Here is an 18797-nt window from a genome sequence, read left to right on the forward strand (position 1 = left end):
CCTAAGCCAGAGCCCAATCACTTTACTGCTGTTGGTCTACCATGATGGCTCAACAGAGTAAGGTGGGAACAGGCCAACTTCTTCCAGATTGGGCACTTCCTATAAACTGAGTAGTATCACTATTATCTTTCTTTATAGAATTTATTAGAACATCAACTATGTTCCAAAAAGTGATTCAATAATATTACAGCAGGAGTGATAGAAAAGCACTGACTTTTGCTTCAGGAAGTGATGCTGGTATTTGTGCATGCTCTGATGGAGCTGTCTCCTAGAGAATGCAGAGTGCTAAATCAACTGACTGCAAGGAAAGGAGATTAGAAAATCTATTTTTTTAAATGTCTCTGTTTTTAAATTATTCTAGAAAAATTTCTATTCTAAAAAACTAGAAAATCTGGAGAGCATTGGTCTGAATCAGCTTTGGACACAGAGAAGAGCTAGCGAGCTAGATGCTCAACTGAGAATCCACACTGAAATCCACGCAGTATCCTCTTTCATGTAAGTAAAGGTTGTAAGCCAGTACCCAGACTAAGAAATGGGGAGAACAAAACATCTAAAGATTTCACAAAATTGATTTCAGAGACGCTTTAAAGAAGATTAAATTGTATGTCTAAACAATAGGGAAATTGTCACATTTATTGAATTACCAGAGGTAGATGTGTTTTAACAGCAAGCTGGGGTAAGGGCAATATGTGAAAGGAGAAGAAAAGGCTTTGTGAATGCAGCTGTTTTTCTGAAGGCAAAACAGATCTCAATAGGACGGAGGTAAGTAGAGAGCTAGTATTCAAATGTGTCTAAGTGGTTTGGATGCCTGCCTCTCATGAATTTTGATGGCAGTTTGGTATGTAACCCACTCAGGCCATTTTTGAATCCCAATAAGAACCTGTCCTCAGCAGCTTCAGCACCTTGAAAAATCTGGTTATCTGTTCACTTTTTGACCTCTGCTAAAATTACTTCCTGCTCCCTATAAAAGCTGATAGTTAAATAAGAGTAAAATTAAAGGCTGCAGTTTTGTAGCAGTTAAAGACTTGAGTGGTCTTCAAAATGGAATTGCCTCTATGAAACATGTTAATAAACCAGTGTCTGCTTGATATTGCCACTGAAGTTTATTCTCCTATGAAAGCACCCCCAGGTTGTACTGAGGAGGAAGTCATACAAAAGTGATGTCAAAACAGATTAAGTCCGTGGCTTGTTGCTTTTGTCATGTCATAAGCATGTGCGTGTCATATCATTGTGTATGTATCTCATTGTGGTTGAGATTTACATTTAAAAAAATCTGGATATTGATGACAGTGACTTAGTACACAGCTGAAGAATGCAGTCTTGAATTAATTACTCTGTTATTCTGTCTTTTAGAGTATTCTTTTTTCCTTTTTTTTTTTTTTGCCCACTAAATTTCCTTTCCATTCATCACATTTCTGTCTCCTGAATTGTTAGGCAGGGGACTAGGGAGAAATTTCTGTCTCCTGTGATTCCGGGTACTGTTGTGAGATTCTGACATAAGTTTCTTAACCTTCTCCTCAGTCTGTTTCATAATCAGGAAATGATCCTATCTGGAACCAGACCATCCTGGATTTAGAAAGGTCAAAACCAATTTATTGTTTCCTTCTAAAGACTCAAGATGGATTCCATCCAGTAAGTCACTCTAGCTGTTCCCTTGGGGATTTTTAGTGTTAAAATTTCTGTGAGATACCCCAGTCTTTACAAATTCACTGCCGAAGTAAGACAGAATCAGCCAGCTATCTAAGAAAAGGCTGCAGCTCTGGGCTGCAGGCCCAGCTGTAGGCTATAGTTGTCTTAGGGGATGCGTACACAGATGGATACGGTCATTCACATGGTTGCTCTGACAAGCCCTACATTAGCTGTCTCTGGTCTTGACTGGGTAGCTGTGTTAGGATGGATACCTAGCACCTCACCTGGGAACACTGTTTCACACAGACTCTCAAAAAGAGCTTGTCTTGGCATTTGCAGTGAATCAGTGAAGGAGTTTTTTGGGATCGCTCCCAAATTTAACTTTGCACTTTTCCTGTACCTTCATGATCACATCAATATTGTAGGAACTCTTCTGTCTGGAGAAAATACATCCAAAAATAGCAAATACAGCCAAAATCCAGAAGTTACAGTGCAGCTTTTTCCCCTACCCCCTTCCTCTCCTCCTTCCTTCCTTCACCCCTCTTCCCCTTCTTCCCCTCTTCCCCGTTTCTCCCCTTCCCCCCCACTTCAGACAGTATAGCAAAACTTTTGTATATCTGGTTCTGCATGGGCAAAATGGTATTATCATGCCTATTCTTACTCAAGGTGAAGTCTGCAGGAAGACAAACAGTTTATTTATTTGGCTTGTTTCTAAAATATATCAATATCTGGGATTTGCAAAGCACTTCATTCTTACTTGTAAACAACATGCAGTGGATTTTATTTCTACATTCAGTACTTGATTTAGGAAAACTGTGTTTTTAACCGTCTGATGCATCAGCTACTACCTCTAATCTTCTCAAGGAGGTTGCCACCTGCAAAGTCTTTAACTGATATGTATGCTTGTTTTCTAGAAGCTGTAGGTCATCTGCTCACTGTAAAAATGTGAAAATCCACTTGCCTTGTTCACTTTTCAATTAAGCAGAGGTTCTGAACAAGAAGGAGGAGGTAGAGAGATTCACATCTGCTCTGCCACTTAAACTTCTCTGTGCAACAATTGTGCATATAGGGTTTCTCTCATCTATCTAGTTAGAGATTTTCATAAAACTCCTAATGTCCCACTCAAGGAATAGGCAAGAAGAACTTTTATCAGCAGATAAGTTACTGTTGAAACATTACTGTTTGGCCGGAGGCAGCTCTCCAACAGTGTATCATAATTAGTGTCCAAATGATGGACCAAAAATGTAAATATAGGTTGTAGGGTGAGCTGGAACTATTGTAATAGAAAGCTCTACAGGATATAGGTAGAATCTGAGGATGTTATGAGGACAACTGTGGGGGCATTATTGAGGGGAGGAGAGGTGGCAGGAGGAAAGTATACGGGAACGTAGGTTGAAGATCTTTAGCAAAGAAGGATTTGTTAGTATTGCTGGTACAGAAGAACTTTGGTCTATATTTATTTAAAGAGATCCTTGTCCTCAAAGCATTTATAAACCTTTTAGTATCAATATAAACTTTTTCTTATTTTTTTCTTTTAGGTTTCAAAATACAGATTCTAGTAGCAGACCTGCAAATTTCACATCTATCAAGAGCAGTATAGCTGGGGTGAAGAGCTTCAATCATTTCTCTCTGTTGCTCTTTTTATGCTACATTTAAAGTGATGACATTAACCCTGAAGAGTTTTAGCTTATCAAATTGAAGTCCATGCCTTTCATTCATTTTTAATGGCATGAACACCAATTGATCTCTGGCAATTTTGTTGGGAGTGGGGGGCAGGAGGTAGGGGCTGGTGATTAAAAGAGACAGTACATGAATTAAGTTGATGTTGAAAAGATACTGGCACCAAAACTACTTCTGTTGCAATCTATTCAAGCATAATTTTAAACTTATTTACATTTTGCAGTCAAAGATTCATTCAGTGACACTTCTGACCTGGAAAAAAAAAAGGAAGTATTTTTTCACATTTTTAAGAAAGTTAAAGAAAAGTGAGTCTTCTTTTCTGATACTTGGAATAATTTGACTTTCGTCTCTTTAGAAGAATAATCTGATTTGATTTCTAGCATGTTGAGTAACCTCTTATGTATGCTATGTCCTTCAACTTTAAGTATATTAAGCTAGATTCATTCCTAATTCTCAAATTGTTTCAAATTAGATGTCATAAAATGGAGACTTACGGTCACTAAGCCAGAACTGAAAATCTTGATCAATATTTCAGTATTCAAACATTTCAGATAAATCTCCTTTATATAAATGCTTCAAAATAGAAAGTTTCTAAAAAAATGAAATTAAAAAAATCACAGAAATTGTCACGTAAAAGAAAATGCAATATGACAAAATTTATCTCTTAATTTTCATTCTTATATGTTCTCCTCCTCCTATCTTTCGACCTACCTCTGAAAGTACCTTGAGCTGTACATTCTTCTGTCTTACATGTTTTCATCCAAATTATTGCTTCTTTCTCTCTCTTCTTCTTACACCTAACATCATATCTTCAGCATCACTGAGCTTTTTTCTATTCCCTGTTTCTCAAAAATGTTTTCTTATGTCTTCCCTCATTGTTTTCCTAACTTATCCTTCCTTTTTCAGCTTGGTTCATTGTTTCTTCCTTATCAGTCACGGTCACTTCACTGGGCCAACAACAGCTTGAACATCCTTGAAGACCTTTGTCCCATGTTAAGAGCTGGGTATTTTTGTGTGTATTGGTATTAGTTATTCTGTGAAGCAGAAAGATTACTTCAGGTCCCCACTAATCAACCAGAAAAAATGGATGACATGGGCAATGTGAAAAGCTCATTGATGGCCCCTGGAGAAGTATTGCGTTCAGAGTTGACAAATTGCAGGAGATTTAAGGAGTGCAGGATAGGGCAAGCAAGTGATGTTGCTTTCAGCAAAGGTATTCATCAGAACATTCATTCCTTTAGGACGGCAGGTTATATAGCCAATAATGACGAGTACTGTGTACGTACACAAAGTGTACATTGTTATTTATCAAGCATGCAGAAAGCTACATTGAAGTAGACAGCTAATAAAGAGTTGATCTTAATTCTGGCATTTCTCAGTGAGCATCTTCATTTTCTATCCTTTCTACTGAAACAGTATATTACCATTTTTCTTTACAGGATCATGTATGCTTTATTTCACAGCATCCCTGCTCCACACAGGACCCAGAGAACAGCCAGTCAATATGTTTTTTTATCTTCTTTGTTCGTTATGTGTGCCTATCCCTTGTTTACTGGATACTGTTCAAACCTTTTCTTGAAAATAGAATTTTTGGTAATGATCATGGGGATTTTCCATGGTATTTAATGTTACAAATGAAAACCAAAAGTTTAATAAACAATGATTAATATATTCCTGCACGAGTAAGGGGTGTTCCCTTCATGGTTCATGGGGAAACTAGGTCACAGAGAAATTAAGGTCAAAAGCATCCACAAATGTTGCATGCCTACTTGAGGCATATAAGACTTTACCTTTTAAAATATTTATCGTTCATAAATTCCTAGCATTTAAGGCTAAGCCTAGAAGTAATTTTTAGATAATTCAATTGGTCTGCTGTATATCACAGATCATTAATTTCACCAGTTGTCAATGTATTGAGTACAGTAACTTATGTTTGTTTAAACATATTTTCCAGAATGGTATCCAGGTCTGTTGTAAAGATTCCAAGAGGTGGGGTGACTGTTAGCGATTAGACTTCAGCTCACTCAACTAGATTAAAAAATTCTCGTATCTCATATTTTCTGCCTAGTTATTGAGAGAATGAGAAAAAGTGGCAAACAATTAGACAACTATTTTATTCCTGGTAGATTTACTTTGTTCAGAATTAGCACATTTATCTCTATAAATCTTTGCTGAATAGACTTATCCTCAGGGTTTTTTATAATCTGAACAGAGTAAACTCTTTGAAATCTGTCACTAAGTGTCATTTTCTGTAGTACTTACATTACTGGTATGGCTGTTTTCTGCATGTTCTCCAGGTTTTTAACATCTTTTTTTTCTTTTCTTTTTTTTAGAATGTGGACACAGATGTAAATGCATATTTATAGTATTTTTCTCTGGTGCCATATGCAAAGTAGAATCACCTTAATCACCTTCTTAGATATACTTGTTATTTTCTTATTGATACACCAAAAGATTGCACTTCAGCAGTTTTTCCACAGCATTACACTGTCATCACACATTCATAGTTTATCGGTGATCTTTTTCATAGTCAGTGCTTTTCAGGATCTGGTTACCTTTTCTGTTAGCGTAGCCTGTGTTCACTGCTCTTAGAATGAGACTTTTGCATTTGTTTATATTAAAATACACTTGATTTGAATAGGCCTAACTACCAAGTGACCCATAACATTGTTTTACCATCATCATTTACTCTCTTTCTTTGTTTTCATGAACATTACTAGCCCGTCTACCTGTTTCCAAGTAGTTGAAGAATATATTAAGATTATGCCTAGTACTGATCCCTGCACGACCTTACTGTAGTGCTATTCAGTGATGATTGCCTTTTGACATGATGGGTTTTTTTGTGTGTGTATTTTATTTTTAGAACTGTCAGTTCTTAATCCACAAGGGGAGTGTTTTCTTGACAATGCAGAGTGCTTTTTTTTTATCAGACTACTATATGATAATAAGTCAAAGCCTAACAAATCTTTATACTACATCTGCTTCTAATCTCATCAAAGAAGGAAATCAGATTTGTTCAACAAGTCCTACTTTACACAAAAACATGTTGACTAGGAGTAATTATATTCCTTTCATTAAATTCTGTATTAATTGAATCCAGTGTTTTCACTTATCTGGCCCAGTTTTAATCCCACTAGTCCTTTTTTTATTATTGATACACTATTATTGCCCTTCTAGTCTTGAGGAATGTCCTAATATTTTAAGCTTGATTAAAAGTGAACATCAGCCAGCCAGAGATCCTGTCTACCAACTGTGCTAGAGCTAATGTGAAAATTATCTGGATCTGTAAATATGAAAAGTATCTCTCTTTAATACTGAAAAGTGCTTACTAATTCTGCATAAAATGCAACTATATCATCCTATTTTTTTCCATATATAGACTGACATGTGCTAAACCACTTTTTTTTTTTTTAAACTTCGCTGTTTATAGTATAGGTGTTCCAAACAAGGAATGGGCTTGCACATTGACTAAGATGTATTCTGATCCTCTAATAATAAGACAACTTTATTAACCATAGCCCTGCCAGCTATGCGTTTTTACTTGATGTCTTCAGATGCTCTTATCAATTAGCGTTACTGCATAACTTCCACCTATTTGTACTCTTTTCTTCTGTAGTTGCGTGATTTTTTTAACATATGCTTACTTTGTACTTGAAAGAGGAATTCTTTCTCTTGGCTGTCAGGTCAGATATTTTTTGTATCTACCTTTAAAGAACTCCCCAGTTTTCTGCCATATTTTTCTATCCTTTTTCCTTCCAGTTTTGAAATCCTTTGTATGTTTGAGTGTTTCTGGACATATAAAGACTGAGGTTGTTTTTTCCACATAAAGTTTAATCAGTGTGTGATCACTTATCTCTAAGTATTTGCCAATCTCCAGTACAGTGATTAACATCTCTTGTGTTATAATGACATTCACGTTATTTACCTAATACTGGTAAATAATGTACATTTTTAAAAAATATATAATACCAGTTTATTGTTGACCATAAGAGACTTCCAGCATGTGTCCCAAACTGAAGTACCCTCATCATTATTTTCATTTCCAAACCTTATAGATGCATGCTTAAGAAAAATGAGTCCTCTGCCCTAGTTTGATTTGGTGGTAAGCAAGTGTTTCTTAAGTTATTTTAGTTAGCACATTGATCTATACGTATTCAAGAGCTATGATTCCGTATTACTGATCACTGTAAAAGGAATAAAGATAGGGGGGTGTTTATTTTTTTAAGTATCATATTCCCTTATCACCTCTTTTATCCTTTCTCATAATCAGAGATTTTAACATGCCAATTGTCCACATGATTTGAGTAAGCTATTTGTATAAAATTTCGTCTTATCAATGAGAATTCTCTGCTCCTTTTTTTCCAGACTTGTAAGATCAATACATAAATAATTGAAGATACTCTTTTCATTATATTCTTTGCCACATTGGTTCAACTTGCTGGTTAGGTGCTGAATTTGAGCATGCACCTCATTTGCCTTCCAAATAACCTCCTCTTGTGTTGCTGATTTAATATCCTGGCCGCTTCAGCTAGTTTCCAACTGAGAAGATTAGCCTCCTACTTGTGTGGTGTAGGCTATCCTGTTCATACAGTCCCTTCTTTCACTGATGTGCTATTTCACAAAATCGAAATCTGCTTCTTTTCAGTCATGGATGGCAGGCAGAGAATGCTGGAAATAAACTTTCTCACTTGTAACATCTGTGGACGGCCACTTACATTTTACTTTTCCTCTTAATTGCATTCAGCATGCTTTGAAGCCTTCAGTGATCTGTATAATTTCATGTCATGTCTGATCTGCAGGCATTATACGGCATTTATGTCTACCATTGACTTCAGGTGCAGCTGTGAGCGCTCAGTACTTCTGCAGAGCAGACACGAGCGATTTATCCATGCAGTCAGAAAACAGGTAACATACTGAGTCTCTCTGAAAAGTTTCTGCTAAGTCATGCTTAAGAACCTTGACCAAAGGACGGATAGACTCCACTTCTGTTGGACAGCATTCAGTTCTCTTAAATACGGAGGGTATTTGCTCTCTTCTTGCATTACCGTTCCAATGAGTCCAAAAAAACCCCGGAATATACAGATAACAGACTCTTTCACTGGGCAGGCACGATTCATTCCCAGGTTTTGGTCCATCCTGTGCAACAATCATTGAGAATTCTGTGGGGAAAAAAAAAAAAGATCATGTGCTTAAAAGTAGCATCACAACGTGTGTGTACAGGTAGCCTTAACCCTGGCATTTCCTAATATCGATGTGCTTGACTTAATGACCTTATTAATATTCTGCTAAAGGGAGGAATTCACTCACCCAGCTTCAGCTGTCAACGGGCTTCTCATCCAGGCTCAATTTATGCTCAATACAAAGAGGAAGACATACCACCACAGGGCAATTCTTCCTGCCTAAACAGGCAATAGGAATAAATGCCTAAAATAGGACAGATGAAATGTTCTTTGGGCATACCTGGTTCACCTAAACTTTAGGTGGCTGAAGGAAGGGGTTCGTTTCTCTGTGTGTATTATTTGTGTGTATATTTGTGCACATATGTGCCTGTGTGAAAAGGTAGGAGTGGCCTGCACACGCATATATATATGCACACATATATTCGGTGTCAACCTGTAGCTGTACCTCATACTTACAAAGTGTTTCTCCTCCATTTACACCACTTGAAAATACATCTTAAATCAAGCCTCAGATGTGCTAAAGTTGTGTTTGTGAACTGAATTATTGAATTCGGACTAAATCCTAAAGTGCTTTTTTAGTCGCTAATGAGAATTACTCTTGTCTCTCCAGATCATCTTTGTAAAAATGTGTTATAACAATGATAACAAGATGACTCTGGTTGATAAAGAATGGCATTCTGTTTTGAATGAGCCCAGAACTTCTTGAGATGTGGTATGTGTAATGAGTTTCTATCTAAAGCTCAATAACTCATTAAACAACGAAGGGTGGTCTAACTTCTGTCCTTCATTGTTTAAAATGGAAAAGACTACAGATGTGTTCCTTAAAATCCAATGGTATGTTAACTTTTCCTTAATCAGTTGCTGATGATATTCTTTTCTTTAAGATACATGGTTAGCAGATTAACCTTACCTTGACACAGGTTCTCTAGCATTGTGCTCCCCTTCTCTGTATGTAGAAGTATTAGGTGTGAAGCCATTATTTATCTTTTTAACAAAATATTCTTCATCAAATTCAAAACAGAAATTAAATTCCTAAAACATATGTTGGCAAGGGAGCTTTTACCAATTAATATTATAGATTTTAACTTTATTTTTTAATAGGTGTTACTTATTTCTTCCTGTGGAATAATTACTGTGCAGAATTATTATTGTGAAATACATATATTAGAATTTTGCTATAGGAAAGATTATTAAGGGTTATTCTACTGTTTGACAAACTTCTGTAAACTTCTTATATTTTGTTTAAAAAAATCACTTTGTCCTGTGCAATAGCAACAAAATAACAAAATCCTTGTATTATCAAATGTACTTTATTTTTACCAATTAGTATTTATTTACTCTGTGTTTTTTTCTCAGCTGAGTTGTAAGATTTATTGTAGATACTAACAGTCAGTTTCAGTGTTTGTAGCAATAAGTATTTCAACGTAAATGCTACATCATGATGATGATGGTGTTTGTAGTTATAGGAAACAATTATTCCTGACCATAGTTCTCCAAAATATAGTGTAAGGACAATTACAAAAAATCCTAAAATTGAATGAATCTGTAAAATAAAGATTTCCAAGGGAGTAAAGCAAGCAACTTGGGGGATGCTATCAACTCAGTCAAAGGAGTGGCCCCTTAGAGCTGAAAAACTACTGCTGATTATGATTTATCCAGCAGATTATCCAGTAGTGGTAGAAATTTTGTTTTATATGGAAGTGCTTATCCTCAGAGAAACTGGCGATGCTACTGCAATCTGATTGATTGAAAAATAAGGCCTTTTCATGGATCACCTACCTATTAAATAAAGTCCTCAGAGTTTTTCAGAATGTAGTGTGGTAAATCAAGAAAATCTAATGAGTTTTTAAATACCTAGATATGTATTATGTATACTATAAATAAACATATAGTAATGATATATTTTTGTATTATATATGGCTATATATAAAGTATATTATTATGTTTTAATAGATATATAATAATATATTTTTAAAAATTTATAGCTATTTTAATCTACGTCATACTGTGAAGTCACAGCAGACTTTGAAAATTAAATGATGCTTCTTTGGCCATAAAAGTACATTTTCTTGTAGCCTGAAGTACTAATTACTCTTAATAGAAAATTTTGTTAATATAGAAGTTCATTAATTCCTGTTAATGGTGAGAACTTCTTACTGACTACACCAGAAAGAAACCCCTTGCCTCTGCTGAACTTACTGTGACAACTTTACTTCAGTGGGAGCAGCATTGGGCTCTGTGTAAATAAGTCCAGTGAACTGTAAATATATCTCAGAAATAATTTTGAAGTTATGCTTCGTCCTTAATTATTTACATTTCGTGATTTATCACTAAAACTTTGCTAAAAGATTTTATTCAGCTGCTGTTAATATATGCTTAAGAGTTAGTATGAGGCAGTACTTTATTTTCCCTCAAGAGGTGGAGCATAGCTGGATTTCAACAATTAAGTAATGGTGGGATTTCAGTAGATTGTCACAGCTCAAGAGCCATGTTGAGGCTGGCTACTAACTTCACTAAAAAACAATTCCTTTTAGGGGATGAACTTGCAAATTCCTTAATGTTGCAAGTACACTCTTCTGTAGTATTTGATTTTAGTGTACAAATTAGCCACTTTATTAACTCTAATACTTGAACTAAGTTTGGGGATTATCTTTTATAGAAAACAGTTAAATTTTACCCAGCTATCAGTATTTTTGGCAAAGTGTAAAGTAGTATTGGTAAGACTGAAACAGGGATCTTTTATACTTCTATACAAAATCAAAAGTCTGTCATATTATGAAATGTAGACAAAAATATGCTTTGAAGAAGCAAATCTTGATGTCTTAGTATTTAGTGTTGACTGTATTTTCTTGTAAGTTTTTCCTGTTGTGTTGACCTCTAGCAGTAGTACTCTTAGATATTAATAAGGTAGTTCATTTCACCTGAGGCTCTTGATAATTCAGTCATGTGAATCAGCTTCTTCTAAACAGTGTCACTAGGATGTAGTTCTTCCCTCAAAGGGGAGTGGTCTTTTGTTAGATTATGTAAATCAAAGAAACATTCATTATCACCACATTACTAATTCCTGCTTTAACCTGTAGAACCAGGAATTGAACGGCATTTTTCTTGGATACAGCAAACATTAGAAGCTACTGTTCCAGCGTTTGCTTTAGTTTCTCTGGGGTATTGAATGAAAGTAGATTCAAATCAGTGGGAGATTTGTTTGTCAAATTTTGCAAATCAAGTTTGAGAAAATGGAGTTTTGCAAGCTCCATTCAGGAGTCCAAGATACCAAACTCACTTCAGCTTTCAACATAACGTTCATACTGGCTTTTTGAATCTTAATTTTGATTGATTACTTACCAGCATAAGTTTGTACTAAAATCTTTCCTTTGTCCTCTATCCCTTGCTCACCTTTTCATTCTTTTCATGTCAATTATTAACACTATGACGTTACTGGTTGCTGCAGTAACTTTGTTTTAATGCAGCTGTTGCCAGGTTAATTTTGTTGAGAGCTTGACTGTCACATTTACGAAAATTTTATGAGTGACCAGAAAGATTTGTTTCAGGCAGCAATCTTCAACCTTACGTTTTCATAGGATACAAGGGGTTATTATGATATATACTGAACTAGATGAAAGTTTTGTTAGCAACATGGATATTAAGACATTAAAATATATTGGATTTAATTCACTGGGACAGATTTGCTGCCGGTCTGGTATAGCTGGGATTCATGAGGCTCAGAAAACAGAACGTGTCAGTTTTATTTGTTAATTCAGATCTCCTTAGGTCTCTTTTTCGGCTGAGAAGAGTTTTTGTAATTATGTGGTGAATCCAGTCAAGCTGTATATTAGTAGACTGGCTGTTGCAAGAAGTGAGACCAAAGTCCGTGTGCTTTCCGTTCTCTGACAGAATGCCAGTGGCCAAACAGTACACACCCTATTGTGCTTTTTTGCTATAAGAATAAGTTATAGTAATTAATTCTGCAGAGATCTAGCGTCAATTGTAATCAATTCATAGGGTGAAACTGGTCATCCTAACTGCAGAATTTAGGCAGCCATTGCCACATATATGCAACTTGAAAGTTTCTAGAGTGTGTCCTGGCCAGAGTGAAACAATGTTCGTTGTCTCTTTCTTCTTCAAGGCTTCTCCTGCTTACTGTGTAGCAGTTGCTACCATGGAAATCCATGGAGATCACCAGCTCTGAAGAATTTCCTGATTTTTAGCCTGACTTTAATATCTTTTCACATGGGATATAAACTTCTCTTGAGATCTCTTCTCTAAGGTAGACTGGCCCTGTACTGTCCACTGCTCAGATTAGTTTCTAGTTGGCACAGTCTAATTTTTAACCTTTCCTTGATAGACCGAAGCAGAGACAGAACAAAATTTAACCACTCTCTCCCTCCCCTCCATACCATCCCCCCGGCACGTTCATGGATAACAAACAAGAGAGCCAAGTTTTGTCTTCCAGGGGAGAACCCAGTGTGATGGTCTGAAAATGCCACAAGGATAGAGGGAAGCAGCTGGATTTAAAAAAAGGAAAAATAATAAATCAAAAGCAGCTACTTTAAACTATTCCTTCTCCTTTCTTTCCCCTGTGACAGGTAGACAGCAGTTTGTGACCATTACACCATTTTCTTCTTTTCACTTCCTACTACAGACAAAATCTATGACAATTTTTAAATTCTAATGTAGAACTCAGGCAGTTTCTTCTGAGAGAAGAGATAGGCAAGATGAAGTGGTCCATGCAGGTGGAGGAGGGGAAAAAAAAAGAATACGGAACAGCTTTTTATAATTTTTAAAGAGGAAAGAATGTGTATCTATCTGCTTCTTTTCTCCAACTTTCTCTTGGAGTGAGATTCATCATATAAACATCAAAAAAATGTATTCTATAGAAAGGTTTTGGCTCAATTTGATTGTAATGAGATTGTAAATTGTATGAAACAATATTCCTAACAGCAGTGAATCACTCACGCGTGTTCATTACCCTGAATAAGCTTTCAGTGCAGTTCTTGCGTAGTTTATGTAGTAACTGATAATTTATTATTTTGGAAGTCTAGCCCATGTAATTGGTCCTCATGCAAACTGAAGTAGATAATAGGTGGGAAAGTATTTTTTTAGCATTCTTTTAAGAGTAGGAAATGGACAGCTAGGCTCAAGCTCTGTACTTGTTTTATAGCATGCTCTGAATTCCTATTAGCAGATGTAAGGATGTGTGTGCAAGGATCCATTTCATTTTTATTCCTATAATGAGGGGTTCTTTTTTCTTTTAATTCTGAAGTGGGAATGGAAAAACACATTTTTTTTTCTTTATTTCAAAATACTAAGTCAAGTATCCTGCAACATATCTTTCTTAAAACATAGCTGCCATGGGAGTATGATATACTTTTACTCATCCTCATGGATGAATCTTTTTTTGGCTATTTGATTTCTTTATATGTCCTTTAAAATGTTGATAGTTCCTGTTAATTGCCCCACTGCCTATGGATGCGCACAGAACTGATTGTCGATTCCATACTTAAAGCTCAGGGAACAAGCTGCTTATGATGACCCAACAGAGACAGAAGGGAGGTCCATGAAAGGGAGAGTATTCAACCAGCTTTAATCCTTGTTTTCAGTAAGGCAGTGTCTTTAAGTGCAGACTAATTAGTGAATAGACATGATTGTAGATTCTTGTAGACATGTCTTTTGTTGGCTTGAGATGAACTACACAGCTAATAGAAATGGTTTGAAATCTCTGCTTTCCTTTGCTTTACTTCTTAATGCATTTTAACAGGCTATGGAGATGAGAAAATATAAATCAAGCAGGAGCAAAAATAACTACAAAGCATGCAACTGTCTGTGTTGATATATTCCGTTTAGATATTACCAGTTATGCTTGTGGCTCCCACCAGTGGAAGTCTGGCTCTGTGCTACTAAAAGGACTATTCATTTTATATCCCTTGGCATACGTCAATACTAGAAATGCATGTCATTTTTTTCCTGTTACAGTAATTTATTATACAAGTATTACTTTGCATTTAAATAGTATGCTGAAATAATTAAGCACAAAATAATCCATCAACATAAAAATAGTTCTCCTATTCTAATGATAGTGAAACTGAATTCCAAAAAGTGAATTTCCTTAAGGATCAGTGGCATGCCTAAGACTAGAACCTAAGACTCTAGAGGGATGCCTCCTGCCCCTTAATCATTCAGAGTTCATGTCTTATATTGTATAATAAATTTTCTAAAAGCTAGGAATTACCATTTAGATGTTCCAAAAATCGTTTATGGTAAAACTGGATGCAAGGAAAAGCGTACAGGAAAACTGAGTGAACAATGAAATGAAATCTAGTCATTCACATGAAAGAGAAAGCATTCCTTAAAGATCAACAAGACATTTGAAACATAGCAAGAGGATTAAAAAAATGCAGTTTTCTTCTGGTTGTGTTCCCCAAGTTCTCTGCATGTTGCTTGAACTTGACACAGTGCAGACAGCAGACGCAGCAACTTACTATTTTCGTCATTTTCTAAAATTAGCCATAAATTCCAGTAATATTCAATATCAGTAGCTTGGTTATTGAAGCTCATAACCTTTCTGCTGCCTTTATCACCTGTATTATTGATTGGAGATAATTACTGCAAAGCAGCTGGCTGTTGGTTTTAAGGAGCATCAATTGTTCTCCTGTCCCAGCTGTTGGCTAATAAGGACAGTCAACACATCTGTTTCAACAGCTGGTAATTAACAAAAGCCTAATTGCTGCAACTCTTTTAACCACAAATCTATGAAAGAGTAGGGATGTGGAGGAATATTATTTACTCTGTGCTCTGCACTTTCTGTGGCCAGTTTCTTTTTTCTTTTTCTACTTTGAACCATGGCCTTTGTCTGATGCATTGAATGGCAGGAGAACACAATATGGTAATCCAGAGCTTAAGTTTTTCAGGTCTTTGTTGGTGTTTCTTATTGCAACATTTCTTTGCTAAGTTGCAAGATAAAATGGATCAAAAGCATGCGGAGTTTCATACAACAGCTACAATCCACAGCAGTATGCCTAGGCAATTCAGCAGCCTGCAAAAGAAAGTGATGGGTTTCCCCTTTCTCTATACGAGTTTAATAGCCCTGCACCCCTCCCAAAAGGGGATGTCATCATTCTGAAAATGATGGTTATTTGAAGGATTTTATTACTGCAGTTCAGATCCTTCACAAACTTTTTTGCACAGATGAAACCAAGATGGTTGTTTTTCCTTCCTTTGATGAAGTCTATATGCATTGTTCAATTTAAAAGTAAATGTTAGATGAGACCTTGCACTACACAAGTATCTCACCATTTTAATATTACAAAATTGGAGAGGGTTCTACATCATGCTTGTCTAAGCATCTCTACATTTGTAGTATCTGTAAGCAAACACAAAGGCAAAGAAATCGCTCATGATTAAGCTTATTCTGTGTATTATGCTTGTGTACAGCATGCATATAATTGAAGTACTCATCCTTAAATAGAGAGACAATGCATGTATACAAATACAGGGAAATGTTAATCCTATTGAAGTCAATAGCAAAAATTCTGTTGGCTTCACTAGGACAGGATTTTCCCTGCAGGACAAAATTTTCTTACAAGCTGGAGACAAATTTAGCATTCATTATGTTACACATGAAAAGAGAATGTTCAAGTACTAAAGGAACTATTGCCTCAAGTATTATGTGCAAGTCAGGCATATGTTGCAGATTGTTTAAAAGACTGAATCAATAAAATTTTCTAAGAAACAGCATTTAAAGCTGTATTTTAAAGCAGTCAACTGATGGTGAAAAGTTGTAATTCTTTCCTAAAAGTTAGTTAAGATCACTTGATTCAACTTGCTTCACTAGCATTTCAATTGGCAAAAATTCCTGTACACTGAGTTCTTTCATTGTCTGCTGAGTACGTTGAAAGGTATATAAGAAATTCTACCCAAGTGCTTGCCATTGACAGAATGCAGATTGCATAATTTAAAATATTCTGGCACGACAAGTTTAGTTCAGCAGGTGTTTAAGTGAAGAAATATATAATAGGTGCAGTGAAAAAGTATAAAATATTATTTTGTATAACAAAAGCATTGGCTAGAATTCCAGCTGTAAGACGGTGACATATAAAGAAGTGTTTACTGTATCAGGATTTACAGGACATGATTTTTGTATGCTACAGTCTTGGGTGACTGAAGTGGTCTCATTACCCTTGCACAAATTAGATGGAAGAAATATACCTTCTACATCAGGTTATTCTGTGAAAAGGTGCTAGAACATTTACTAGTTGATAAAAATCTTTGTCTTTTCTCTGGGTTACCTTGTTTCATTTTGCAAACTATGATTTTAAAGCAAATGATTGTGGATAGCATGTATAGTTCTTTCCATTCTCTTCCCTTCCTCTTCTTTCCTCCAAAGATTACAGGGATTATCCGTTATGCAGGAACCACCTTTTTTCCTGTAGTAGTAGTTAAGAATGTAGTCAAGTCTAGAGTGAACTGTGACAGAGATTTTAAAGGTGCTCTGCAACTGTATGCCATAACCTCTGTAGAAAATGAAAAGAGTGCATTTGCCCAAGGTAAAGTTCTAATGGAATCATATCTAATAGATATGTACTAATGACAAATATAATTACTTCATATGAAATTTAGTAAATAGATTAGTTTTAGAAGAAATGGCCAGAAATATTTAGTATCAGCACCTACTGAGCAAAGAAAACTCACTCATATCAGTAGATCTTGTCCAGCTGTTAAACTCTGTACTTTTCGTGAGTTCTATACCAACCTGTGGAGGCATTTGTCCCCTGCTGATTCTATAGGAAAGTGCCATCTGTAGAATCCTCTCTAGTACTTTTTCCAGCAGACAGATGTATAAAGGCTTAAACATATGTTCTCACATACACCTCGGTTCACCTCTCATACCTTAATTTGAAATCTCTAGCCAGAGTTTTACTTTGGTGGAAAACATTGCAGTAAGAATGTGGAAAAAGAAAGACTCACGGAGCTGTTTTGCATATAAATATGATCAAAACTGGAGCCAGCTACTCAGTCTCAGTATGAAAGTGGTATTTTACACCTCTCTGGCACAGAGAGATCCTGAAGCTGTTTTAAATTGCCTATTGAGGATTCTCTCATCACAGAAGATGCAATAGTAGGTTGTTCAGTGTCTCAGAATTCACAGTCACCCTGGTTGCGTGAGTGGCTCAAGGTAATGCAGCCCACAACCAGCCCCAGGAACAGGTACCCTCCTTAGTCTTTTTCTGAACAGCGTCAGGCACCAAAATTAATCCATCTGGGGAATGACCCCAAATTGTTCTGTTCAGTAGTCTGATAAGAACTTCAGATATCAAAGGAAAAAAAGCATTAATAGACTTGCCAGATTCAAAGTCGCTTTGAGAAAGTCTTGGTACTTCAAAGTTTGGACACGTCTGGGGCATATGCACACTGGTTCTTTCTGTTCCTCATTTTCCTGTTAACAGATACACTTATTCAATGATAATTTATTCTTTTCTCAAGTAGAACAGTTACTGTTGACCTCAATGCATTGATTCTGAGTTTGTATATGTACAAAAATACCACATAAATTTCAGTGTGTATACCTTCTAGTAATTCGTTTTCCGTAAGAATAAGACACATAAGTAAACATTAACTCAAGCTCTTCCCTGCCTTTTGTTCCAAATATTGCATGAGTTATGGACAGGAGCAGTCCCAGTAAAGTCATTTCAACTCATTGAACAACTCATTTTAAAAATCTTGTGCAGAATCATGGCCTGTTTAAAAGATTCATAGTTTTTGTATGAATATCGGATTCTGACACCACTGCCTTCTGCAGAAGGTACTGTTTGTCAAGTGACAACGATGGTTCTGTCTCTGCATGAAAGGTTTTGATTTGGAGTGTGTCACTAGGTATCAATGGTAAGCTTTGGAGTATAAAATGTTAACTGCTTTTTTTGCTCAAATTATTAGCTTTGATGTTTTTTTCTACCACTTTCATGAGGCATGAATAATTTCAATGTATGTATTTCCTTACAGAAAGAAGCATCTGTAAAATATTGTCAGGGTGTCTCAGCTGGACTAAGGGACTGGTGCCATGCTGAAATCAGGAGTCAGGAACCGTAATAAGTGACTCTCTCATAACAGAGAAGCCAAAGGATAACCAAGTCCAAATGGCAAGGGAAGGGCGTGGTCAATATCTGATCATAGGTCAAAGCTAAGGACTCTCCTATAAGGTAGAGTCTGCAGTAGCGGTTGGGTAGTGAGGTGAGGTTAGAAGGGTTCATCCAGAGCAAGGCTTGCTCCTGGAACTTTGGAGTGGAACTACAGGTGAGATCTGCTGAACAGTCAGGA

The 18797-nt window shown here is 36.1% G+C and overlaps 1 protein-coding gene across 30 annotated transcripts in view; it reads left to right on the forward strand.

Annotated features, from left to right (window-relative positions):
- Positions 1–18797, forward strand: part of MIPOL1 (mirror-image polydactyly 1) — a 210869-nt gene that overhangs the window by 126892 nt on the left and 65180 nt on the right. For 2 of the 30 annotated variants that reach the window (XM_068946502.1, XM_068946501.1), the window contains 2 exons: positions 362–495; positions 3168–3902. The exons of 26 other annotated variants lie outside the window; for them this stretch is intronic. In XM_068946502.1, the coding sequence (XP_068802603.1) occupies positions 362–495; positions 3168–3285 (252 nt within the window). In that variant the 3' untranslated portion in view covers positions 3286–3902. Of the gene's footprint in view, positions 1–361; positions 496–3167; positions 3903–18797 lie in introns of those variants that run through there. 2 more of the 30 variants (XM_068946504.1, XM_068946503.1) reach the window with 1 other exon arrangement.

This window comes from Struthio camelus, chromosome 5, assembly GCF_040807025.1.
Source record: "Struthio camelus isolate bStrCam1 chromosome 5, bStrCam1.hap1, whole genome shotgun sequence".
Classification (NCBI taxonomy): Eukaryota; Metazoa; Chordata; class Aves; order Struthioniformes; family Struthionidae; genus Struthio; species Struthio camelus.